At 41.6% G+C, this 27014-nt stretch overlaps 1 protein-coding gene across 1 annotated transcript in view; it reads left to right on the top strand.

Annotated features, from left to right (window-relative positions):
• The first annotated feature begins 1522 nt into the window (after window positions 1–1522).
• The window catches only part of CRACDL (CRACD like), a 78579-nt gene continuing 53087 nt past the window's right edge, over window positions 1523–27014 (top strand). Inside the window, exon 1 of the mRNA XM_079109531.1 lies at window positions 1523–1938. Coding sequence (XP_078965657.1) covers window positions 1865–1938 — 74 coding nt within the window. The 5' untranslated portion in view covers window positions 1523–1864. The remainder of the gene's footprint in view (window positions 1939–27014) is intronic.

The raw sequence follows: 27014 nt of genomic DNA, 5'->3' as shown, positions 1-27014 counted from the left end.
TGTAAAATAGGCAAACCGTGCTGTGAAGAGCATGCTGGAAGGGGTGGAGGTGGTCTGAGAGGTGTACGTGTGCCTGTGTGTGTGTGGGCGTGGGCATCACCTTGAGCCCTGCTCTTCAGGGAACCTCATGTTTCCCGGACATCCCTCAGTACAACCACAAGACGTGTGTCAATCTGGAGCATGTCTTGAGTGGGACGTTGGCTGCTCTGTACCATCCTGGATGCTTCTGTTGAGGCTTCTGAGAGAGGACAGAACATAGCAAGAGGCAGAGGCCACCCCTCCAGGCTCAGGCCGGCGGACTCTGCGCAGGACAGAATTGCCACAGTGGGTCTGAGAATACCGCTAGGCAGGGCTACTCCAGAAACACCAGGCCGAGGCCCCGTTCCTGTCCCTTCAGTAAACCACTCCGCTCTGTGGGCCCCTGAACTGCCCCAGGAGTCAGGAACACCCACCAGCCTGTTGTCGCTTTCCCTGGGCACAGTCTGCGGGGTCAGCAGCAGGGTCCTCCTACCAGGGCCGAGGCAGTGGACCTGCAGATTCTAGCTTCTCTCCCCTTAGGCAGGTGAGTGCGTAGAAACCACCTGCACCTGGTGAGCCCTCCGAACCCAGCACTTCCTTTGTATTTGTCCTGCCTTCTTCTTTCAGTTGTAAACCATTTGACTAGAACTCTGGATGCAGTTGGCATTTTGAAAACCAGAAAAGCAAATTAGGACTCTTTGAGAACCTCTTATAGAAGTCTCCAGTGCCGCCTGCCTGCCTGCTCCCAGGTTTTAATATTACAGAACCACATGGCTTGGTTGCCTAGAGCCTCTTCAATGCTGTGCTTGTTGCCTGGCAACTGCTGACTGGCACAGTGGCCCTCAGACTTGGGATGGACTCAAGTCCGGTGGCGTTGCTGCTCCCTTGCAGAAGGCTATTATTTTGAAGTGGCAACTGCAGGTAATCAGAGAAGACGTCACCAGGCCCCTGGCTTTGTCACCTGGAGAGGCTGGGGAGCTGCCAGGCAGGCTCAGTTGGTGATTTCTCTTGGGTGGGCGTGGCCTGTGCACCTGCCAGGTGTGGTCTCCAGTGGAGAGGACTGGAAATCCTATCAGGGTCTCAGTGAGCCGGGATAAGCAGCTGCCTGGCTCAAGTAGCATTCAAATGTCCCCAAGAAGACAGTTCATGAAACATTTCTAGGACCTGAGGTGGCATCATGGGCCTGGAAAAAATAAACAGAAAGCAAATATCAGCAAGTGTGCAGGGACAGAGATGAGCGTGGCCCCCACCCCTGCCGTGGCTCCTGGTGCCGCAGAGCCAGCGTGTGCCGATGGTGGCAGGAGGCCCCAGTGCTTGTGGTGCTAGGACGGGGAGGGGATCCCTGGGCTTGGGCGGGTGGCTCAGACTCTGCTCTGCATTTCCCCAGCAGAAGATCCGGCTCTTCCCGGGGCCTGCCCTTCCTCAGGTGGGGTGTGTGGTTGCACCTCTCATGGCCTCTGCTGCTTCCAGGGTGAGTTCAGTAGAGCACAGCCCATGTTTGTCATTTTGCGTCCTCAGCCATTCAGCAGGGACTCCATCACAGGGAAGCAGGTGACACTCCAGACCAACTCCCTGAGGAGTCAGGCCACCCCACCCCTGCCTTCAGGGCTCGGAGTGGAAGAAGGAAGTGCCAGTTTCCTCAGATAGCCTTTGCTGCAGGTGCCCGCTCACCTGCCCGAGGAGCGCACAGACTGGGGCTGGCAGGAGCCCCGCTTCCTTGTGGCTCGTGGGTGCCACCAGGCCCACTGGAGCTGCTGGGGCGGTGGGGGTGGGGGCTCCTGCTGAGCGTCTGTGGTGCCCCGAGAGCCCTAGGCCTGCTCTTCTCCCTGCTGCTGGTTTCAGGAGGATGAGAGAGTCAGAGGCTCACTCCACCTTCAGGAAGATGGCTGCCTTCTACCAGTGCGTCAGGCCCGACCCCAGGTGCGCCCCGAGAGCAAAGAGGTGGGGGTTGGGGTCGCAGGGGAGGGGAGGCCATGCCACCACTGCCAGGGCATGGGTGGCCATCATTCTTGGGGACTCAGGCCTTCAGCATCTACTGTCTCGTGTTCTAGAATATTTGTGACCTCCTTCCTTACAGGCTTTATTCTCTCTCCTTGAAATATGTGAATTCTGGAGCAAAATAATGATTTCCTTTGTTTGCTTTAAGAGGGAGCCAGAGCGGGGGAGCCAGGTGAGGAGGACTAGGTAAACAGAGCATTTTACTTTCACTATCCCAGCCTGCACCTTGGATCTGCGAGGCATAATTGATATTCTTTGAATGGAAGGAAGGCAGCCAGAGGTCAAGGTAAAAGGACATTGGAATTATTACAGCTCAGCACCAAAGGGTTTGTTCCCAACTGATGGACACAGCCATGGGTGACAACCTGCTGGGACGCCTGCGCAGCAGAGGCCAGCGCCCCTGCACACGGCCTTCTCCCCTGCTGTAGGTGACCTCACCCCTGGATGATGCTTGGTTCTCAGTACATCTTGTTCTGTGCTTGATTTACACTCATTTGTTCAGCATAAATAAGCAAATTATGTGTCTCATACCCCAGATGGAAAATCCCCAGTACGGCTGCCTCTGTCCATCAGGTGATAGTTACATCTGCCCATCCCTCCATTAGGTGGGCCGTCTTGGGAAATTGACATTTCATCTTTGGAAGGATCCACCCACCTCCAGGCAGCGGGAGGGGATGCTTGAGACTTGGGACAGGTGGACCATCCCCAAGTGTCACTTTCTTCTTTTGTCACATTGGGACAACTACTCAAGGACTCCTTGTGAACCCAGGGCCTCCTGCTGAGTAAAGCCCTGTGAATGCAAGTCATCATCCTTACTGTTTCCTTTAAAAAAAAAAAAAAAAAAAAAAAAAGACCAATAATCATCTAACCTGTTTTAAAATTAAGCATTAGTTTGATATGTATGCATAGAAATAAGGGCGTGTGTTGCCTTAATAAACTCACAAAATGAAAAGCAAGCCAGCCTTCGTCAAACTGTCCCTTGTATCCATGTCTCCAGGGTCCCGTTGGCGGCACGTGTGTTCTGCAGTCTGCATCAGGTACAGCTCGCACCCTGAGGCTGAAATTTCCAAGTTAAGTGGCATCTTTGCAAGATACTCCCCAGCATTAGGATGAATTTATATTTCCCCCAAGAATTATGCAAATAGAATTCCTAAAATAAGTTTGTGAAGTTTGACGCTCTGTGGCTTCACTATTTTTGAAATAATGGTCTTGTAAAAGTCTCGCCGAGATTTTTTTTTGTTACTCTAATAACCCGAAAATATCTAAACTAATGTTTTTGAAATCTCATAAGAAAACATTCACCTCTGGATGGGTGAAAACGGGCTGCTCTCGTGAGCGCGAACGTGCGTTGCTGCTGCGATTGCGCGTTTCTGTTCAGGTGGGAGAGGGCGCGCGGGTCTGGGTGCGGGGGGATCGCAGACAGCTGTGCAGACAGGTGAGTCTACGCGGTGTTGGCAGCCGCGTGCACTCCTAGCTCGCAGCTTGCTTTGTTCATTTAGAAGGACTCTGAACACCACTAAAGCCACTGTTACATAAGCAATTCTCAGCTAGTTTATCTTATATAAGATCTTATTTATATGCTCATAAACTGTGCTGTTTATCTCCTGGATGGCTGCGCGAGTTGGAAAGAAGCAGTGGTATTACTTTGCAAAAGAAACAACCCATGGGCTTGTGGCCTGCTGCCTCCTTCTCTCTAGATGCACCCACCATCCCTGTCCTGCACACCTCAGACCTCTGAGCAGGGACCTCCATTGCCTCCACTTGCCCTCACTCCTAAACTGAGGGGTCCACAAAGCCCGTTAGACTGCAGCTGTGCACAGCTGAACTGTGGGCACTGTCCAGCAGGAATGGGGGGCAAGAAGAACACGGGATAACAAATGCAACATGGTCTAGTGAAGTCTGCCTGTGGGGCACTGGAGATCTGGGTGCTCTTGGGAACTGGGCATGGGAGGTTGATGCTGCCTCACCTTTAGCAGGAAGCAGTTCTTTCTTCTGGCCGCTGTTGCTGAGAGCACCTGTGGTCCACCTGTTCTCTGAATGGGGTATCTTAAGCACCTACCATGTGGCAGTGCTTTGCTGGCACATATTCTCTATCTTCATGGATTATCTTCGATTTTACATACTTAGCAAAAAAGGGGATGACTCCCTTCTCTAGGTCAAGACTTAACTCAGGTTTTTTTTTTTTTTTTCTTTTTTCAGTTTTTTATAAAAAAGATGAATCTAAAGGGATGCTGTAGTGCACACTTGTAATCCCAGAGGCTGGGGAGGCCGAGGCAGGAGGATTGCAAGTTCAAGGCCAGCGTCTGCAACTGAGTGAGATCCTGCTTCAATATAAAAAATAAACTAGGGTGGTGGATTTAGCTCAGTGGTATTGCAACCTGGGTTCAATCCCCAATACTGAAAAACAAAACATTAATTATAAGATACTAGGAAACTTTAAAATCAAGCAGCCAATAAGTTCTTTTACTCTTCTTTCTTGTCCTGTTTAAAGCTTGTCACTTATCCTTTGAGTATTCTCTGGTTTCAGCCCTTTGCTTATGAGATTTCTTTGCTTTCTTTTCTCTTGTATGTCAGAGAAGGTGTAGCCCTGTCTCCCCCTGTCCTTCCTGACAGGTGGGCAGAGGGTGTTCTGTGTGTGGCCAGGTGTCTCCTTGCAGAGAAGGTGATCATCCGGGTCATCTGGCTCCTTGAGGGAGAGATGGTGGATGGTGGTGGACCTGGGGTGGGCACAGCAGCAAGTCCCTTGGCTGTTGAGTATAATAATACCATTAAACAGAGAGCTGGCACGGTTTTCGATCAGACATTTCTCACAGGAACTTTGTGAGCATTACACATTCCATTTGCCTCAATAATGTGAAACTTATTTTTTCCAAAAAAAGGAACAGGCAGATCCTGGCGTGACTCACTGGAGAACAATAGTTAAGTCATAATTTATTTTTGTCTTTTTCCCCAAGAGAAGGAAAAATTGATTAGATGTTTGGGGGATGTAAGCAGGCATACATCTGCACAGGGGAACTGGATCAAAGAGTCACAAAGACACACACAGAGTTGACGGGCACATTGCTCTGTTGCAAGAGAACCCAGCATGTTCCCAATGCTGGTGTAAGGATTTATAGACGAGCTGAGAAGACCTTGATTTCATTCTAAGACCTGAGGGTACTTTTTACATAAATAAGGGCTTACTTCCGTATAACATGTTGGTGACTCCCACCCATAAAACTCTCTTGCTTTGTTTCCATGGGTAGGGGAGGAGGAGAGTAGTGTGAGATCTCAACTTATTATATGATTTCCACTCCGTTTAGATAATTTCCCTTCGTTTTTGAAGTCAATTTTGGATATTTGTATGTTTTCATTTCATGTCAGTTTGAAAATTCTGTTTTTCCAACTGTCTTCTCTGTAGCTACGTTTTGCTTCTCATTTAAGGGGAGCATACTGGCGGGGTTTGCTTGTATATCTCCGCACCCGCACACAGTGTGACACTACGATGTGGCCGATGTCATTCCCCAGGACTCCCTTCCTCGCTCCCCCGTCCCTTTCTTCTGTTGACTGATCTCCCTTTGATTTTCATGAGATCTGCCCCCACCTTTTTTTTTTCTTTTTTCCTCTCTAGCTTCCATATATGAGAGAAAATGTATGATCCTTGACCTTCTAAGTTTGGCTTATTTTGTTGAACAGAATGTTCTCAAATTCCATCCATTTTCCTGCAGATGGCATGATTCCATTCTTCTTTATGGCTGAACCAAAACTCCATTGTGTACATATACCACATTTTCTTTGATTCTTTTGTCCATTGATGGACACCTGGGCTGATTCCATAGTTTGGCTATTGAACACAATCTAATTTTAGAACATCTTCATTTCCCCAGAAGGAAACCTTGTGCCCATTACCAGTCACCTCCCACCCCACTACCTTCCCCCACCCAGCACCACACTCCCCAACTCAGGCAACCCTTAATTTCCTGTGTTTCTGTGGGTTTACCTGTTCTGGACATTTCACATAAATAGTGTCATACAGTCTTGTAACTGGCTTCTTTCACTTCTCATAATGTGTTCAAGGCTCATCCAGATTGTAGGATGTATCGGTACTTTCTTCTTTTTTATTGCTGAGTAATATTCCATTATATGTAGATAACACATTTTTATATATATATCCATCAATAGATAGACATTTGGGTTATTTCCATTTGGGGTTATTATGCAAATAATGCTGCTGTGGACACTGGCATACAAATTTGCATGTGCACATTTTTCTTTTTTTTAATTGTGGTAAAATACACTTAACCTAAAATTTACCATCTTAAGTATTTTTTAAGAATACTATTCAGTGATGTTAACTACATTTAGATTGTTATGCAGGCATGATCACCCTTCCATCTCTAGAACTTTTTCATCTTGCAAAATGGAAGCTCTGTACCATTTTTTAAAAAAGTTTCTAAGTCTCTCCAAATCTCTCCAATCCCTCTCCCCTGAGTCCCTGGCCACCACTTCTTGCTTTCTGACTCTGACTTTGATTACTCTGAGTGCCTCATATAAGTGGAATGATACAGTGTCTTTCTTTTGTGACGGGTTTATTTTTATTTATTTTATTTTTTTTATTGTAAACAAATGGGATACATGTTGTTTCTCTGTACATGGCGTAAAGGCATACAATTTGTGTAACCATAAACTTACATAGGGCAATGTTGTTTGATTCATTGTTATTTTTTCCCTTCCCCCCACCCCTCCCACCCCTCTTTTCCCTCTATACAGTCCTTCCTTCCTCCATTCTTGCCCCCCTCTCTAACTCTAATGCTAACCCTAACACTAACCCCTCCCACTCCCCATTATGTGTCATCATCCACTTATTAGTGAGATCATTTGTCCTTTGTTTTTTTTGAGATTGGCTTATCTCACTTAGCATGATATTCTCCAATTTCACCCATTTGCCTGCAAATGCCATAATTTTATCATTCTTTATGGCTGAATAATATTCCATTGTATATATATACCACAGTTTCTTTATCCATTCATCAATTGAAGGACATCTAGGTTGGTTCCACAATCTGGCTATTGTGAATTTAGCAACTATGAACATTGATGTGGCTGTATCTCTGTAGTATGCTGACGGGTTTATTTTGATGAGTATCATGTCCCTCAGGATCGTCCATGTTGTAGCATGTGTCAGAATTCTCTTAATAAATTTTTTAAGACTAATAAGCAGAAATTTGCTTCTGTCACTTTGATACTTGTTTCATAAATGCCTTACAGCTGTTTATAATCCCTCATTGTTTCACACACATTACTGGCGTGTGTGTGTGTGTATATGTGTGTGTGTGTGTGAGAGAGAGAGAGAGAGAGAGAGAGAGAGAGAGAGAGAGAGAGAGAGAGAGAGAGAAAGAGAGAGAGAGAGTGAGAGAGAGTTAATTTTTTTGGTAGTAAAACATTTAAATTCCTTTCTCATTTCCTTTTGTGAATACTGTGTAGCTATTTTCTTTGTTACCATGGAAATTACATTTGACATTCTGATTATACCATTCTCATTTGGATTTATATCAGCATACCTTCAGTCACATACAAAAACTCTGCTCCTTTATATTTCTTTCCTTGCTCCTTTTCACTTGTTGATACTACAAAATTATATCTTGATACATTATGTGTCCCCAAAGTATAAATTAATAATTCCTAAAAATGCATTTTCATCTTAAATAGTGCAGAGCACAAAACATGTAGATATAAATCAGTTGCACTAATACTAGTTTTTAGAATGACAATTGCTTTCTTTTAAAGTCAAGGTCTTTAAAGTCACATAGAAAACCAAAGGTGGAGTCACAAACCACGGTTACAGTAATACCGACCTTTATAATCCCCGTGGATTTACCTTTCTTGAGATCTTTCTTCTTCATATGACTTCAGGTTCATGTCTGGTGCCTTTTCATTTTATCCTGCAGGACCCTTCAGCACTTCTTTCAGAACAGCTCTACTGGTAATAAACTGCTCAGCTTTTGTTCACCCAGTAATGTCTTTATTTCTCCTTCACTGTTGAAGGAGAGTTTGGCCAGATATAGGTTTCTTGGTCAACATTGTGTTTTTCTTTAATTATTTTGAATCTCTCAGCCTACTGCCTTCTGGCTTCCTAAACCTCTGATGAGAATTTTGCTGACAGTTTTATTGAGGATCCCTTGTATGTCGCAAGTCATTTCTCTCTTGCCGTTTTTAAGGTTCCCCCTTGTCTTTGTGTTGGAATAATTTGATTATAATGGGTCCTGGTGCGGATTTGTGTTCCTCTTACTTGAATTTCATTGAGCTTCGTGGATGTTGACATTTATGTCTTTCATCAAATTTGGGAAGGTTTCAGCCATTATTTCCTCGAATATTCCCTACCCATTTTTCTGTTCTCCTGAAATTTCCACAGTGCAGGTGTTGGTCCACGTGATGGTGTTTCACAGGCCCTTTATCTTCTGTTCATTTTTCTTCCATATTTTCTTTCTGTTCCTTAGACTCAATAATTTTCATTGTGCTGTTTTCAAGTTTGGCGATTATTTTGCCTGCTCAAATCTGCCTGGGAATCCCTCTAGTGAATTTCTCATTCCAGTCATTGTACTTTTCATCTCCAGAACTTCTTTTAGTTTTCTTTTTTGGTGTTCCTGTCTCTCTATTGAAGTTTTGATTTTGTTTACACATCATTTTCTTGACTTTCTATCTATCTTACTTCAGTTTTATGAGTATCTTTAAGATCGATGTTTTAAAGTCTTTGTCTAGTTTATCTGCCATCAGGTCTGGTCTTTTTCAGAAATTTCTATTGATTTTTTTTTTCCCCTTTCAAATGGGCCACGCTTTCCTCTTCCTTTGTATTCACTGTGATTTTTTAAATTTTTGTCGAAAATGGGACCATTTTAGTTAATAATGTGGTACTTTGGAAATCAATTTCTTTCCCTTCCCTGGGGTTTGCTGATATGGGGAAATTTTATTGTTCTTATTTGTTTGTTTGTTTATTTGATTGTTGTGGGCTCTCTCCCTGTTGATGATCAGTCTAAGGTATAAAACTGAAGCCTTCTCAGGTTTTTGTCTGAGCCTCTGCCTTTCCCTAGGCATGCACCATGACTTTCTAATTTCCCCTGATACATGGGTGCTTTTGAATGGCCATTCTTTAAAGTATGGCTCAACAAAGGGACAAAGAGAAATGCCAAGGGATTTGAGCAGGTTACAGCCCCTGATATCTCCAGTAACCCCTGTGGGCCTGGGAGGGGTCTTGCAACAGTGGGGAGAGGTCCAACAACAGTGGTCCCCACCTCTTTGCACCTTAGGGATCAGAAGCAGCAATTAGAGCACAGATTCCCAGTATGTGAAGAAGAAGGTCTCTCCCCCCACCCCAATTCTGACTCTTGCAAGCTGGGTGCAAGCTTCTCCTGGAACACTTGCATAGTTGCCTGCCATGGGGCTGGGAACTTGGAGTGTGGGTGGGTAGGACTGTGCTGCGCTTGGCAAAATCAACTACAGATGACCTGCCAGATCTTCCCCTGGAAGTTACAAGGCTTCAGTAGACTCCAGAGTCCTGAATGGTCACATCAGACAGATTCTTCAGTGCAGTTGTTGTCTATTTGGGGAAACTGGTTCCTGTTGCTTTTCACTTTACCAGCTTCTCAGATTCCTCCATGGACATATGTTTTTATTTCCATTTGGTAGATCCCGAGGAGTGAAATGCTGGGCCATATGGTAATTCTATGCTTAACATTCGAAGGATTGCCAGGCTTCTCCGTACTGGGCACCACACTTACATTTCCACTAGCATTGAATGATGGTTCCACTTTCCTCACATTCTTTCAAGCATTTGTTACCACCCCTCCCGTTCTAGTAAGTGACGCAGTATCTCGCTGTGGTTTTGATTGCCAGCTCCCTAGTGGCTGATGGTGCTGAGTGGCTTCTCTTGTGCTCATTAACCATGCATTTGCCTTTGTACACGTTTCTGTTCACGTCCTCTGTCAGTTTTTGAGCAGGGTGTCTTTATTGTTGAGTCACAAGATTCTCATGAACTCTGGATATTACTCCCTTACCAGATATGTGATTGGCGAATGTTTCTCTCCCAGTATGTATGAGTTGTCTACACTTTCTTGATAGTCCTTGGAAACAAAAGCTTATAATTTTGATGAAGTCAAAACTTAGCTATCTTCCCTTTCAGTGTGCTGAGGATCGTGTCTGAGGAATTACCGCCTAACCTAAGAGCGTAGACTCACTCTTATTTTCTCCTCTGAGCTTTTAAATGTAGTTCTGTGATCCATTTTGAGGTGAGGCAGGAGTACAGATTATCTTTGGCAGTCTGATGTCCACTTTTCCCAGAACGATTTGCTGGAAAGTCTGTTCTTTACCCTCTTGAATTGCCTTGGCATCTTTCTTGAGAATCACCTAGCTATAATTGTAAGCTTTTTTTTTCTGGACTCTGATTTCTGTTCTGTTGATCTGTAGGTCTGTCTGCTTGCCAGTATGATGCAGTCTTTCTTTAAAAAAAAAATTTATATATATAATCATTTTTTAAATTGGCAATGACATAGTCTTGATCACTATAGCTTTGTGGTAAGCAAATGGAGAGTGTGAGTACTTTTGTTCTTATTTTTCAAGATTGCTTTGACTACTCTGGGCCAGCACTTATAGAATGAAGACAGGGAATTCAAACCAACAATACAATTTGGCTTTTATGACACTGTCAGTTTTCTGCTTATTTGCTCTAATTATTACTGAAAGGGAGAACCCCAACTATTGAAGTCCCCACTGTCATTGTTGAATTGTGTCTCTTTGTTTCATCAGTTCTTGTCTCAGGTATTCTGAGGCTCTGTTTTTAGGTGGCATATGCATTGATAATAAATGCATCTCCCTCTTATAAAACGGGTCTGTTTAGCTCTAGTCACAGTGCTCTCCTAAAATAAATTTCTGTCCAATATTAATGAGCCATTCCATTGATTATTTCAATGTGTTGTTTAATTTCCACAGTTACGTTTTCCCAAATTACTTTCTCTTGTTTATTTTTAATTTCATTCAGTTATTGTCAGAAAACATACCTTCTTTTATTTCGACCATTTTAAATCTATTTCAGCTTGTTTTATGGCCCGTCGTGGTACATCCTGGAGAATCTTTCCTGCGGGTTTCAGAAGGTCGTGTGCTCTGTTGCAGGGGGCAGGGGTGCTCTGTAGATTTCTGTTAGATCTGGTTGGTTCTCCAAGACCTTTTTGTCCTTGCTGTCCTTGCTGGTCTTCAAGTCTGGATATCCTTGTTAAGCTTCTGCCTGTTTTTCTGTCGAATACTGAAAGAGAGAGATTGAAGTCTTCCACTATTGTTTGATTTTCTGTTTCCAACTTCATTTCTATCAGTTTTTTAATCAGGAAGTTTGGGGCTGTGTTGTTAGGTGTGTGTGTGTATGTTTATAATTGTTACATATTCTTGATGGATTGATCATCTTATCATTGTGAATTGTCCCTGTTTATCTTTAACCTTTTTTTACTTTAAAGTTTGTCAATCATATTAGTACAGCCACTCCCTTTTGGGGATTGCTGTTTGTGAGAAATAACGTCTTCCCTTCTCTTACTTTTAACCCATTTGTATCTGTGAAACTGAAGTGAGTGTCTCATAGGCAGTATATACTCGCATCCTGGGGTTTGATTTAGTTCGACAGTCCTTCCCTTTTGAGTGATTGGTCCATTTACACTTAGTGTCATGTTGGCGTGTTTAGATTTACCAATACCATTTTGCTTTTGGTCTCCTATCGACTTTGCAAACACTTGGTTCTTCTCGTATTCCTTTACCACGTCCCTTTGTCTTAAGTGTCCCTTGTCTAGCATGTGTTTTATTTCCTTATCGACTTTTCCCTGTATTTTCTTCAGTTATTTTTTAGTGGTGGATCTAGGGCTTACGCTGTACATCTGAACATATCAGACTCAACTTAGAACTTATACTAATTTAATTCTGGGAGTTATAAAAACATACTCCTTTCTAGTTTCCTTCCCTGGCCCCTTTGTTGCACTATTACTATTATAGATATTATATAATATATATTATAATTATATATATTATATGTTTTACATCTGTATCATTAAACAAACCCAATAATTATGACTTTATAGAGTCTTGTCTTCTAAAGAAGTTAAGAGAAAAAAAGAACAAAACTATATTTGTAGAGAGTTTTTAAAAAATATATATATTAACCTCCCTTTACTGATTTTAGTTTTCTTTTTTCTTGTGACTCAAGTTAGCATATTAGGTCATTGTTGTATTGTAAATGGAGTAGTAAGTCCCCCTCATGGGGGATTTAAGGTTATTTCAGTGTGGCTGTGGAAATTGCATGTGGAAAGACATAGGACATTAATGGACTTATGGCACCCCAGGCCCTAGAGAAGGAGGCATGGCCTGCGACACTACATGTGAGATTATAAGGGAAAACTCCTGAGGAGCAGGTGGGGAGCTGAGAGCGGGTGTGGACCCAGGGGGTCCAGGGTGAAGTGCACAAGCAAGAGGCATGTGGCTGTTTGACTGGTCCATCTGAATGTCACAGAGTCACGGTCAGGGGATGGCAAGAAGGAGAACTTGTTTCAGGGACCAGTCTTACCACACTGGTGCACTTGGTCACCTGGGCGGGATATTTACAGGCTATTTGTGGGCATGTTGAGCCATCAGAAAAATATGAAGCTCTAAAAATTCACAGTACATCAGTTCCATTCCTATATGCCTCCTTTTTGTTGTGATTGTCAAATATATTACTTTTCTATATATTGTAGTCCCAATATAACTATTTCTGGATATTGTTTTATGCAGTTGCCTTTTATATGAGTTTTAAAAAGAGAAGAAGTATTCAGTGATATTTTGTTTAATAGTATCCTGCAAAATTACTTTGAGAGACAGCTTTGTTGGATGTGGGATTCTTGGGTGACAGTTGTTGCTTTTGTCACCTTGAATACGTCACCCCACTGCCTTCTGCCCTCCACTGTTTCTGGTGGGAAGTTAGCTGCCACTTTTACTCTGGTGCCCATGTACATGGTATGTCTTTTTTCTCTTGCTGATATCAAGTTTTTTTCCTTGTCTTTGGCTTTCCCATTTAGATTACAATGTTCCTGGTGCAGATCTCTTTGCATTTGTTTTTTGTGAACATTGTTGAGTTTCTTAGGTATGTAGATGTTTTTTTCATCAGATTTGATTAATTTTCAGCCATTATTAGGATATTTCCTCCAGGAAGTCTTCTCTTTCCTTCTTGGACTCTCATTCTGAATACTAGGATACTTAATGATGTCCAACATTTCTCTGTTCATTTTTTTCCCCTTAAGATTGCATGCTTTTTGTTGACCTATTTTCAAATGTGATGGTTCTTTATTCTGCCTCCTAGTGAACCCCTTCAGTAATTTTTCTTTTCCGTTATGTAATTTTCAACTCCAAACTTTTCAGCTTGTTCATTTTCACAGTCTCTACCCACTTTGTTATGTTCTCTATTTGGCGAGCCATTGTGATCATGTCTTCCTTTAATTCTTTGCATATGACGTTCCGTATTTCTTGGAGCACACTTGGTTCTGGTTTGGAGACTTTGTCTGCTATTTCACCTCCACCCTCCTATGGGTGGTTTCAGTGGCCTGCCCTCTCTCTGTGAGTCAGGCTTTCCTTTTTGTTTGGGGTGGTTTCACCAAGTTCCTTCCAATGCCATCTTGAAATTCTTGCCTCCCCTCTTTTCTAATAATTATTTAAAAAAAAAAAACTTGTATTTGATATAAAACCAACAGAAAAATCACATAATATCAGGGCTTCCACATATAATCTTTGGCCAGATTCTCTGATTTTTTTCATATTATGCCTCATCTGCTCTTTGTTTCTCTGTATGTTCATTTACCTGTAGGTTCACATCATTTTACTTTTCTAGACCATTTGAGAATGAGCTCGAGAAATCACATGTATATTTCCTAAGAACAAAAACATTCTGTTAAGTACCAGAGTTGTGATTATCAAAATTGAGAAATTTTAAATTCACATGTGGTTATTGAATTCATAGTTCATATTCAACCTCTGTCATTTATACAAATAATGGCTTTTGTAGCAGTTCCTCATTCACAAGTCCTGAAGCATATGTTGCCTCTACTATAAATGTCTCTCATTTGTTTGATGTTTCCTTATGACTAGATTCTTTCTCATGTGCTGTATCAGTGTTGCCACTGTTAGATTTTCTTTTGCATCTGTGTGATCAAATTGTTTGCCCAGTTTGGGAAGAGAGAGATCATTTGCTTTTCATTTATTAATTCCTAAGAATTCTTTAAATATGATGGATACAAGTTTGTTTGTTTCAGAATGTGTTGTTTTTTTCCAGATATTTTCTCCCTGCCTATGGCATCCCTATTCATTTTTCCAATGTTACATTTTAATGACCAGGAATATTTCATTTTGATGAAGTGCAACTTATGCTTTTTTTTTTCTTCAGTGGGTTTTTGAAGCATGTTTAATACATTTTTGTTTATCTCAAGGTCAAGAAGATAAGCTCCCATATTTTCTTTTCAAAGTTTTATATATTTTTAATTTTTCATTTGTATTTATAATTTTGCCATTTTTTCCCCCTCTGTGCTCCATCTGGCTTTCTTTGTTCTTTCTATTCTGCCTTATTTTAGGTCAATTAAGTTTTTTAACTTAAAATTTACACATAGTATCTGGGTTCCTTTTGCCATAATTAGATGTACAAGGAATTTGACTTCAATCCCCATTCCACCTCTTCCCTTCCTGCCCTCTCCTTACCCCTTTTCTCTCTCCTCTACTGATCTTCCTTTCACACCTTTACTCATTTATTTTTGATTGGTGCTTTCTACATAAACATAAAGGAGATATTCCCTTAAGTACCTTTATGTATGTATATAACATGATTGTGTTAGATTATTTCCACATTTCTTTCTCTATCCTTTTCTTCCTCCCTCCCTGTCATTCCCTTACTTCTACTCCATCCATCTTCCCTATAGCTTTGTGATATCCGATCCCCTTCCTTTCTGCTTGCTTTTTTCCTAATTTTGCTTTTAGCTTCCACATATGAGAGAAAACAGCAGACTCTTAATTTTATGAGTCTGGCTTATTTGATGTAGTGTGATTTTTCTCCATTTCCATCCATTTGCCAGCAAATGCCATTATTTCATTCTTTATGGCTAAGTAAAACTCCATCATGTGTGTAGACCATTCATCATTGATCCATTCATCCATTAACAGGCATTTGGGTTGATTCCATAATTTGGCTATTATGACTTGAGCTGCTGTAAACATTGTAGTGGCTATATCACTGTAGAATGATGATTTTATTTCTTTTGGATAAATACCAAGGAGTGGGATAGCTGGGGCATATGATGGTTACATTCCTAGTTTTTTAGGAATCTCCAACTGCTTTCCAAAGTGGTGGTGCTCATTTGCAGTATTACCAACAATGTATAAGTGTACCTTTTTACCCACATCCTTACCAGCATTTATTATTATTTGTATTCTTGATAATTGCCATTCTGACTGGAGTGAGATAAATCCAGTGCAGTTTTGATTTGCTAGAGAAGTTGAATATTGTTTCATGTATTTTTTTGCCCATTTGTATTTCTTTCTTCTTTTGAGAAATTTCTGTTTAGCTCTTTTGACCACTTGATTGGGTTGTTTGTCTTTTTGGCACTGAGTTTTCTAAGTACTTTATATATTTTGGATATTAACCGCCTGTCAGAAGAGTATCTGGCAAAGATTTTCTCCCATTCTGTAGGCTCTCTCTTCACTCTCCTCTTAGTCATGTCCTTTGCTGTGAAGAAGTTTTTTTAATTTGATGGCATCCCACTTATTGATTCTTATTTTTATTTCTTGAACTTAGAGGTCTCATTAAGTCAGAGTCTTCATCAATATAATGGAGTGTTGTGTGATGATATAGCCCATCTCGTAGGGCTCTTGCCCTGCATAACGTACGACCGGGGTTTGAATCCCCAGCACCACGAGATGGGAAATTAAACAACAACAACAACAAAAAATATGATGGAGTGTTGACCCTATGTTATCTGCTAGTGATTGCAAGGTTTCTGGTTTAATTCCTAAGTCTTTGATCCATTTTGATTTGACTTTTGTGCAGGGTGAAATATGGGGATCTAATTTTATTCATATTATATAATATATATATAATATATATGCTGGGAAAACTATATGTATATATATGTATATATACAGCTTATATATATTTAAAAAAATATATGAATCTTCTTTTACTGATTTTAGTTTTCTTTTCTCTTGTGACTCAAGTTACCATATTAGGTCATTTTCTTACTCCTACAGGGTTGTATTGTAAATGGAATACACACACACACACACATACACACACACACACACACACACACACATATATAGTTTTCCCACATCATATATTTTAGTCGCCTTGCTTTGTCAAGTATAGATGGCTAAGTATGTGCCTTTGTCTCAGTGCCTTCTATTCTAGTCCATTGGTCTTCACGTTTACTTGGATGCCAATACCATGTTGTTTTTGTTACTAAAGCTCTGTGGTATAATTTGAGTTCAGGTTTTGTAATGTCTCCTGCATCACTTTTCTTATTCAGAATTTCTTTGGCTCTTCTGGGTCTCTTATTTTTCCAAGTGAATTTAAGTATTGTTTTTTTTTAGTTCTGTGAGGAACGTCATTGGTATTTCGTTAGGGATTGCATTGAATTTGTATGTTGCTTTTGGTAGTATGGCTGTTTTGACAATGCCAGTTCTGCCTATACAAGAACATGGGAGGTCTTTCCATCTTCTGAGGTCTTCATAGAGATATTTTACTTCCTTAATTACATTGATTCCCAGATTTGGGTTCGTTTGTGGTTTTTTTCTTTGTTAGGTTTTTTTTTTTTTTTTTTTAAGATATTGTGGAGGGAATGGCTTTCCTGATTTCTTTCTCAGCTGGATCACTGTTGGAGTATAGAAAGCTATTGATTTGTGAGTGCTGATCTTGTATCTTGCTACTTTACCAAATTCAGTTATTGGCTCTAGGAGTCTTCTGGTAGAATTTTTTGGTCTACCAGATGTAGGATTAGGCATGATAATAGTTTGACTTCTTCTTTTCCTATTTGCAACCTTTTAATTTCCTTCTCTTACCTGATTTTTCTAGCTTGAGTTTCAAGAATTGTATTGAATAGAGGTGGTGAGAGTGGACATCCTTGTCTTGTTCCTGATTTTAGAGAAAATGCTTTCAGTTTTTCTCCACTCAGTATGATTTTGGTTTTGAGCTTGTCATATGTAGACTTCATAATGTTGAGGTAAGTTCATTCTATCCCTAGTTTCTCCACTATTTTTGACATGAATGGTTGCTGTATTTTATAAATGGCCTTTTCAGCATCTATTGAGATGATCACGTTTCTTCTTAATCCTATTTACATGGTGAATTACATTTATTAATTTGCTATGTCAAACCGAGGTCTGGTAGAACACGACTTTTAATCTATCTGGTCCTGGACTTCTCTTTGTTGGTAGGCTTTTAATTGCTGTTTCAATTTCAATATCCAATAATGGTTTGTTTAGGTTTTTCTATATCTTTCTGGTTCAATTGAGCAGGTCATATGTCTCTATAAATTTGTCAGTGTCTTCTGGATTTTCAAAATAATTTCCAATGATCATCTGGATTTCGTATGTGTCTGGTGATTTTTTTCCTTTTTCCATCAATAACTTTGTTAATTTGGGCCTTCTCTCTCTTTCTTTTGGTTAATTTGGCTTCAGGCTTATCAATCTCTTTATTATTTAGAAGAACCAACTCTTTATTGTATTGATCGTATTTTTTTAATTCTCAATTTCATTGATTTCAGCCTTGATTTTTATTTTTTCCTGCCTTCTACTATTTTGGAAGTTAGTTTGTTTTTCTTTTTCTAAGGCCTTGAGGTGCAGCATAAGCTTATTTAGTTGGGCTCTCTCTGCATTTTTGATGTAGACACTCAATGTTATAAATATTTCTTTTGGTGTTGCTTTCATACTGACCCAGAGATTTTTATATGTTGTCATTGTTTTTAAAAATTTCTTGATTTCTTCTTTGATTCATTTTTTATTTAAGAGTATTATTTAATCTCCATGTGTTTATGTGGTTTCTATTATTTTCTTGCTGTTAGCTTCTAGTTTCATTCTGTTATGGTCCAATAGGATACATGGGATTATATCTTTTTTTGATTGACTAAGACTTACATCGTGACCTAGGATAAGGTCTATTTTGGATAAGATTCTATGAGCGCTGAGAAGAAGGTAAATTTAGCTGTTTGGAGGTCAAATATCCTGTAGATATCTATTAGGTTCATTTGACTTACAGTATTATTTAGGTTATCTTTATTGATTTTATGCTTTAATGTCCTGTCTACTGGTGATACTGGTGTATTGAAGTCACCCACTATTATTGTGATAGGGATCTATCTGGAATCTAATATCAAGGAGTATTTTTTTTAAATGTAATTGGGTATGCTGATATTTGGGGCATATATATTTACTATCTTTTTGTTGGATTGTTCCCTTTACCAGGATATAATGACATTTTTTGTCCCTTCTGATTAATTTTTTGCTTGAAATCAATTTGTCAGATATAAGAATAAGCTACTCCAGCTTGTTAATGGACTCCTTTTGCATGGAATATTTTTTCCCATTCTTTTACCTCCAGCCTATGAGATGAGTCTCTTGCAAAGGGCATATAGTTGGATCTTGTTTTTTTTTTAATCCATTCTGCTAATCTGTGTCTTTTAATGGGGAGTTAGGACCATTTAAATTTAGTGTTATTATGGATATGTGTTTGTGGTTTACTGCCATTTTGATTTTTTTTGTGTGTGCATGTTTAATTCTGTCTTTATTCTCCTTTAAATAATTAGCCTTCTATTGATCATCTATTTGGGAGTTTAGGGAATTGTTTTTGGTTTCCTCTGCATGCAGTTTATCTTTGAGAATTTATTGTAGTGCTGGCTTTGTGGTCATGAATTCTTTTAGTTTATCCCCAATTTTTTATATCTCCATCAGATATGAAGGAAAGATTTTCTGGGTATAGCAATCTTGGTTGGCAATTGTTTTCTTTTAGGACTTGGAATATTTCATTCCGGGCCCTCCTTGCTTTTATTGTCTGAGCTGAGAAGTCAGAAGTGAGTCTTATTGGTTTGCCTCTAAATATGATCTGGTAATTCTCTTTTTCAGCTTTTAGTATTCTTTCATTATTTTCTATGTCAAACATGATTATAATAGGTCTTCTCTTCTGCTTAGGTCTATATGGAGTCCTGTATGCCTCCTACATGTGAATATCTAACTCCTTTCTGATATAAAGTTTTCTGTGACTATCTCATTGAAAATATTCTTAATGCCTTTAGCTTGTATCTCCATGTTCCCTTCTATCCCAGTGAGCCTCAGGTTCCTTCTCTTGACATTATCCCAAAGTACTTGTATGTTCTGATCATGTTCTATTTTTCTCCTTTATTGTATTCTGCATACTCAAATTCAAGTATCCTGTCTTCAGGGCCTGATGTTCTGTCTTCAAGCACTATAGAACTTCATTCAGGCAATGGAACTTCATTCTATTTTCTACACAACCTAATTTGTTGGGATGCTTTCAAGTGAATTATTAATTTGATTCATTGTGTCTTTCATTTTCAGGAGCTCTGATTGGTTTCTTTTCAACATTTCTATTTCTTTATCAAAATGGTCTTTCATCTCTCATATTGGCTCTCAAATTATTCCTTAGATCTTCTTTTAGTTCATTGAACATTTTAATGATCAGTTTTTTGAAATCTTCCCCTGGAATTTCATCCTTTTCATATCTGTGGGGTCCTTTGTTGGGATTATAAATTTTGGAGGGGAGATTTGTTTGCCTGCTTCTCATGTTTTCAGAGGTCCGGGACTGGCCCATCAATTGAGATGGGTTTGCCGCCTTCTTTTATATGTGTGTCCTTAGATGCGTGTTTCTTTTTATTCTAGGGTTGATCTCTATTTTTGGTATATGAGTAGATGTCAAGGGGTGGGGCCTGAAGTTCCCCTCTGGTTGTTCCTCCTTGGGGTCTGATTTTCGGTTTGGGGATTTTGTCTCTCCAATTCTTTGAGTCGAAGTAATGTTTAGGCTCAGGTGTGATTCATCACGTGTGGGGTGGGATTCACTGTTGCCTGGTTGAGGTGTATTTCTCAGCAGGAAGATCTCTACTCTGTGATCTTGACGTGTCCCACTCCATTTTCCAACCCCTCTTGGAAGCAGGAAGCCATGAGTAGCACTAGGGTCAGCTGCAGATACAGTATAGTTTTGAGATAAATGTCCAATGTCTACTTTGACATCTATAATACTAATTGTCACCTAGATAAAAATAGTGGGGTCAGTTTTTAACACCGGTACCAGCAATACAAAACTGTGGACTAGATCTGGCATTCAACATCACATGTCTATTACATCATCCACTATATGAATAATCACAGGGGCATGAATTACATAAACTGTATAATTCTATTATTTTGTAGGATTACCATTTCTTCAGCACAGGGGAAATAGAGTGGGAAAGTGAGAGAAAGCTTAAAATACTTTTAAAAAGTGATGGAAGAAAGGAAAGGTGATAGTGGATGTCAGCTGTGCAGAAGAGGGAATAAACGACTTACAGAAAGTAATGAAGAAAGAGAGGATGTGGAAACAGGGAAAACGGATTGTTGGTGGGGAAAGGTAGTGATCAAAGGGAGATAGAGGGCTGGGAGCAGAGATCTGGACAAACCAGCAACTGTAAGATCAAGACAGCTCGAACCCATGTATAATTGTACCCCACCTAGGACAAATCAGGGCTAAATAAGAAGCAGGTGCAGAAGGAAATAATGTGAAAATAAAATCACACAATTTTATACAATAATCATAGTTATGTTTTGAACCTGTCTGTATAGTGAGTCCATACATACACACTCACACCCACCAGTAAAAAATAATACAATATAATGAAATGATGTCTGAAAAAATTTTTTTCAATGGTTAAACTTTTTAAAAAATAAAAAGAATAGACTAAAAATGTGAGTATGAAGGAAAGAACAGGATAAAGAAATGAGGAGAGAAAACAATTTAACATAAAATAGACTAAAGAATTTTAAAAATGAAAAATTTTCCTGAGCAATGAAGGACTTCTTTCTGCTGAGGTAGTCAAAACTGTTGGCAAGGACGGATGTTCATTCTTGGTATTTGGGCTTTGTAAGGCTTGGGTCGAGGATTGGGGGTTATTAAGCCAGACACCTCTGTGTTCCTCTCCTAGCTGCCAATCATTGTGGCTAGAGGCAAAGATGGTCGCAGTGGACCTGAGCTACCAGTCTCCCCTGAACACAACGCGCAGCACAGTTTGGGTGTTGACAGGTTGTGTGTTTCTGGGGGGCGTTTCAGAGTTCTAGATTGGAGAATCAGTCACTGGGGTTCGGTCTAGATGGAACAGGGGAGCTCTGTGGGCCGGTGTTTGAGGTTTGCTCTGCACCCGCTGTGGGAGGGGGTGCGGGTCTCTGCAGGCTGTCTGGAACTCTAGGGTGTCTGGTAGGATCCACTTTAAGGGCGTAGGGGCAAGACCTCCACAGGCGTCGCCCTCACCACTGAGGAGGTGACATACCATGTCTGCCCTGCGGGGCGGATGTCCTGTGTGGCTCCTGCAGCGCCCGCCCGTGGGAGCTTTTCCCCGCTGGGCTCCAGCGCCTGCCTGGTCCGGGCCAGCTTATCCTTGTGCCTGTTCCAGTGTCTCTGGTTCAGGCGCCTTCCGGGAAGTTTGGAGAGCTGCAGGAGTGCCCCATCTCCGGTCCCCAGGTTGAGGGTGGGCGGTGCAGGCGGCGGAGCAGAGGGACTGAGGCTTTGCACAGCTCCCGCGTTGCGTTGCGCTGCCCCTGCCCTTGGCTCTCCCGCCCGCAGCCATGCGGGCTGCCCACGTGGCGCCTCTGTAACGAATTGTTACGTTTGCATTTCTGACCTGGTGACTTTATAATATTTTTGCAGTTCAGTATTAATTTTCAGTGAGATCCCCCGTTACCCACCTCACTGAGAAGGCTTCTAGCCTCCTTCCCTCCAGGTTCAGGGTTGAGTGACAGCTGGGATCTGCACCTGCCCTGGTCCAGCACCTTCCCGCCTCCTAAGTAAGGTTTTTATTGTTCCACTATAAACTCCCTTCTGGCTTTTTAGTTGAATCTCCTTCTTGTAGTGTTTTCTCCAGGGATCACAATATTCATTCTTAAGTTGTTGCTATTCAGAGTTGTTATTATACCACCTCAGGGAAAATTCAGGAACCTTGAGATAATACAGTTCTATTTACAACGCCTACCTTTATGGTATTGTCAACATACATTATAAATTAAGAGTATTAAATTTTTCTTTTCTTTTTCTTTTGGTACCTTGGATTGAACTCAGGGGTGCTTAACCACTGAGCCACATCCCCAGTCCTTTTTATATTTTATTTAGAGACAGAGTCCTGCTGAGTTGCAGAGGCTGGTCTTGAATTTGAGATCCTCCTGACTCAGCCTCCCAAGCTCCTGGGATTACAGGCATTCACCATCATACCCGCCTAAATTTTTCTTTAAATTGTCATATGCCTTAAATAAATTTGGAGAAGGAAAGCAATTTTTTTTATTTACGCACACTTAGCACATCCAGTGAATTCCATCCTTAACGTAGCTTTCAATTTCATTCCGATGTCATTTTCCTCCACCTAAAGAATTTCTTTTTGCACTTCCTGTAACAAATTCTTACACTCTTCAATTTTCTAAAATGTCTGTATTTTTCCTTCATTATTGAAGGGTAATTTGGCTGGATATAAAAGGTGGTTTGCCGCCCTTGAGTTTCTGTTGTTTTGCTTTTTGTTTTCCCGTGCTTTAGAGATGTTATTCCCTTGCTTCGGCTGGTCCATGGTTGGTCATTCACGTTATCGTTTGCCTGTGTATGGTGATCATTTTCCTCTGACTGTTGTCAACATTTACTCACTTTGCTGGTTTTCATACACTGGGTTGTGCCCACGTTAATTACTTTGAGGTCTACACTGCCTCGATGTGATCGGTATGATTTTCTTAGGATTTTTGGTAACATTCTTTACCATCCTCATTTTCTGGACATTTTGATTCATCAGTTTTCCAAATATTTTTTCTGCCCCTCTCTCTCCATCCCTCCCTGCTTTCTCCTGCTTCCAGAGCTCAATTACACGGTGTTAGGTCAGTAATATTGTACCCCAGGCCACTGAAGCGCTCTTCATGTGTCCTTTTTTTCCAAGTGTTTGTATTTTTCTTTCTCTCTACTCTTCAGTTGTTTCTGTTTATCTTTGATTTGATTGTTTCTTTTTATGTCTTTAATCTACTGTTGAGTCCATTCAGAGAATATTTCCTTTCAGAAATTACACTTTTCTTCTTTAAGATTTCCATTTGTTTCTTTCTCAGTTTGAAATTATTCTTCTGTTTATTCCTTACAACCACATGTTTAAGTCCTCAATTATATATTCAGTAGCTTCTTTAAGGTTTTTGTCTGCTACTTAGGGATTTGGTTATTCAGGATGACTCTCTTTTGAATAACTCCCTTCTCTTGACTGTGGATCACATTTCCGTTTCTGTACATAATTAGTACATTTTGATGACCGTAGGTATTGTGAATGATACATTTTAGGAACTCTGGAATCTTATGTTCCCCTGAAGATTATTGATTCTTTTCTAGCAGGCTGTTGACTGGACTCAAATTATGAGCTATCTTTCTGACAGTGGGCAGTAGAAAAGTCAGCTCATTTTTCTCAGCATTATAGCTGTTACCTTCTGCCTGGAATCTTCACAACATGCACTGGATTCTGGGGAGCCAAGAATGGAGAGTTTTCTTGTGCAGATTTTGGTGCTCCTCTCTCTGAAGCTCTCTCCTTCCAGAGACTTTCCATCTGCTCTGGAAGCTCTAGACTCTATTCTTTGGTTCCTGCGTGTGCTCTAGCCACCCTAGAACACACAGGTAGGTGAGTTGCCCAGGTCGGAAGCCCTGAACACACAAATCTCTCCTATCACATTTCCCTTCTTTCAGGGTCGACACTCTTCTACTTTCTGCCTACTTTTCGTTGATCATTACTGCCTTCAAATTATTATTTTTAATATCTTGTCCATAGTTAATCATTATTACCTATAGAAGGTTGGCTGTGATATAGGCTTCTCCATCATTATCAGAAGCCTAACCCACCTTCAAATGTGAAGGATATTTTTTCAGAGTTCAGAATTCACGATGACAGTTATTTTCTTTCATTGGAGTTTTCTGCTTAAAATACAGTTGCTGCTGAGAGAATAATACCATTGCTGATACTGACCTGAACGCTGTGAGTATGGAAACCACAGGGAAGGTGATGCAGGATAGGAGCAGAAGCCTGCTGTGGAAGAAGGGGGAGGCAGGAGGCTGGAGAGGGAGATAGAAGGACACCAAATTTAAGTGTGATGTTAAAACTTTTTTAGTTATAAAAATCTTTTGGAGTTGTAGATGGACAGAATGGCTTTATTTCATTTGTGTATTTTTATGTGGTGCTAAGGATAGAACCCAGTGCCTCACACATGCTAGGCAAGCCCTCTGCCACTGAGCTACAGCCCCAGCACTGTGGGCTTTTTTTAAAACCTAGTCTTTCTTAAGACTAACCTTATGTAGATTATATTATCTCCTCTGGAAAAGGGAAAGATGAGCTAAAGGTGACCTTTAGCTCCAGCTCTCTGAAATTAGATGAATTGATATTCAAAAATCTCAAAGGAGGTGTGTGGGTGTGGCTCAGTGTTAGAGAACGTGGCTGTCATGCTCATGGCCCTGGTTTCAACCCCCCTCTGCAAAAGCAAAGTATATACATAATACAACCAAAAATCTTAAAGGGCACTCATACCCAGAAGCCCCTTTAGTTAGTCAATTGTCTTACTTGTGTGTTGGGTTCTGGCCCTTTGTCCAGGGGACTATCCTAGGCACTGGTTAAAAAGAATGATTATAACAGGCATAATCACCCAGGAAACCCACAGTCTTGGGAGGGAGAGGAGGCTTAGCAGCTGCTCAGGTTCTTTCTTGATGGCAGCCTTGGGAAGAAAGGTACAGGAGGTTATGAAAGAATCCACAGGGCTCTGAACATAGCTCAGAAGGAGGCTGCAGAAATGGGCCACCTGTAGGGTGAACTCCAAAGCTTTCATCCATAATTGCATGCTTGGATGTGTGGAGCTGGAGTACAGGTATATTTCTTTGCATTGTGTAGGTAAATATAGTGACTTGGAGCCTTTGAAATACCGTATTAAGATCTGTTCTCATTCTTCATGGGAACCCACTTTTGTAGGGTTTTTCTATAGAAGCTACCACTAATGATGGAGCTCTGCTCTGAGCTGGGGAGGAGCCTGTGGAAAGAGAGGGAACGGGCAGCCCCCACATCCAGACTCCTCTGGGTTCTTTGGGTGCCCACATGCATGCTGAGCGTGCTGAACCTGAATGTGCCGTGCACTTCAGAGGAGGCTGGGGGCTCGGCATCCTTGGGAGTTAATTAGTTCCTCTGAAGAGGGCCCTCAGGTGCAGATGTAGCCTAAAGTTTCCCTTTTGGGGTGCTTAGAACTGTCAGAACCACAGGGGCAGGAGGATGGAGGGCAGATGCTGCTTGAGGGGCAGAGAGGGGTCTGACTCAAACCTCGAGTTGCCATGCTAAGTACTATCTTGATGTGAGAAGCCAAAGGAGGGCTGGAAGAGCTTGGCTATTGCCACCTTGCCTTCCTGATTATGGTTTTCCTTCTGGTTTCCCATGGCTTTTACTGGGGATAGGGAACCTGCATTCAGGAGGGCAAGCTCCCTGCCCAGCGGAGATCACCGGTGTTCCCTTGCCACAGCTTGGGGTGTCTCCCCCCCGCTTGTCCATGTTGACGAGGACTTCTCTCCCTCTGCACTCTGCATTCTCACCGGGAAGCCCATCCTCAGGGACCTTGAGTGTGTTTCCAACAGTTACCTGGCAGTGGTTTGAGTCTGTCAGGCTGCCAGGATCAGGAGGCACTGGGGTCCACGGTGACTTATAATGGTGACTTCAAAGTGAACCATTTGCACAGGCAGACTGTGTTTTCATGAGATAAAGTCAACACTCACCTGCTGCCACGGCCGGTCACTCCTGTGCTCTGGCGATGCCTTTGTGTGTGGACAGGAACGTCTGGTGGAGAGAGCCATGGAGAGCCACGGCTGTTCTGTGTGCTGAATCTCGGTCCCATTGAACTAAAGCGTTGCTATCTCCCTCTCCTCTGTGGGAGAATGAGTTCCAGTACTGGTAGATGTTGGGGACATCCAGTCTTCGTGCTTTTCCTCTGCCTCTCATTACCCTGTGCTGTAGTCAACTCTTTCACTGCTGTGACTGAAAGATCTGACCAGAACAATTTTAGGGAAGAAAAGTTTATTTGAGGGCTCACGATTTCAGAGGTCTCAGTCCATAAGAGGCTGACTCCATTCCTCGGGGCTGGATGTGAGGCAGAACATCATGGTGGAAGAGTGTGGTGGAAGGAAGCAGCTCACATCATCAGGAAGCAGAGAGAGGCTCCACTTGCCAGATACAAATATACACCCCAAAGGCACCCCAGTTCCCACCTCCTCCAGCCATACCCACCACTTCAGCTACCACTCAGCTAATCCCTATCAGGGGATTAAGTCACCGATTGGGTTAAGGTGCAGCCCAATCATTTCTCCTCTGAACCTTCTTGCACTGTCTCACATGCGAGCTTTTGGGGAACACCTCACAGCCAAACCAGAACATGGTATCATGTATTTATTAGCATGAAGACCCTTGGAACATGAGCAGGTCCTGACTTCCCATGTGAGGCGAACCCCATTGCTGTTGTCTTTTCACTTGTGGGCGATGTTTGCGTCTGTGAATCTGCTGGCCACCATGGCATCTGTTGGTGACAGCCTGCTTGAGGAGGGTGGAAGGATCCACACGGGGGAGACTGGGCCCCCTCTTGCTCTTCCCGGCCCACCTGCTCCTGAGCCCTCTGCCCTGTGTGACTTTATCCACAGCCATGTCATTCAGCTCAGGGAGAAGCAAGTCTGTGCTGCTCTAGACTCGTGGGATGGAAGC

This window comes from Sciurus vulgaris, assembly GCF_902686455.1.
Source record: "Sciurus vulgaris genome assembly, chromosome: 14".
Classification (NCBI taxonomy): Eukaryota; Metazoa; Chordata; class Mammalia; order Rodentia; family Sciuridae; genus Sciurus; species Sciurus vulgaris.
The sequence above is the reverse complement of the archived record's forward strand: the minus strand, read 5'-3'. Positions and strand labels throughout refer to the sequence as shown.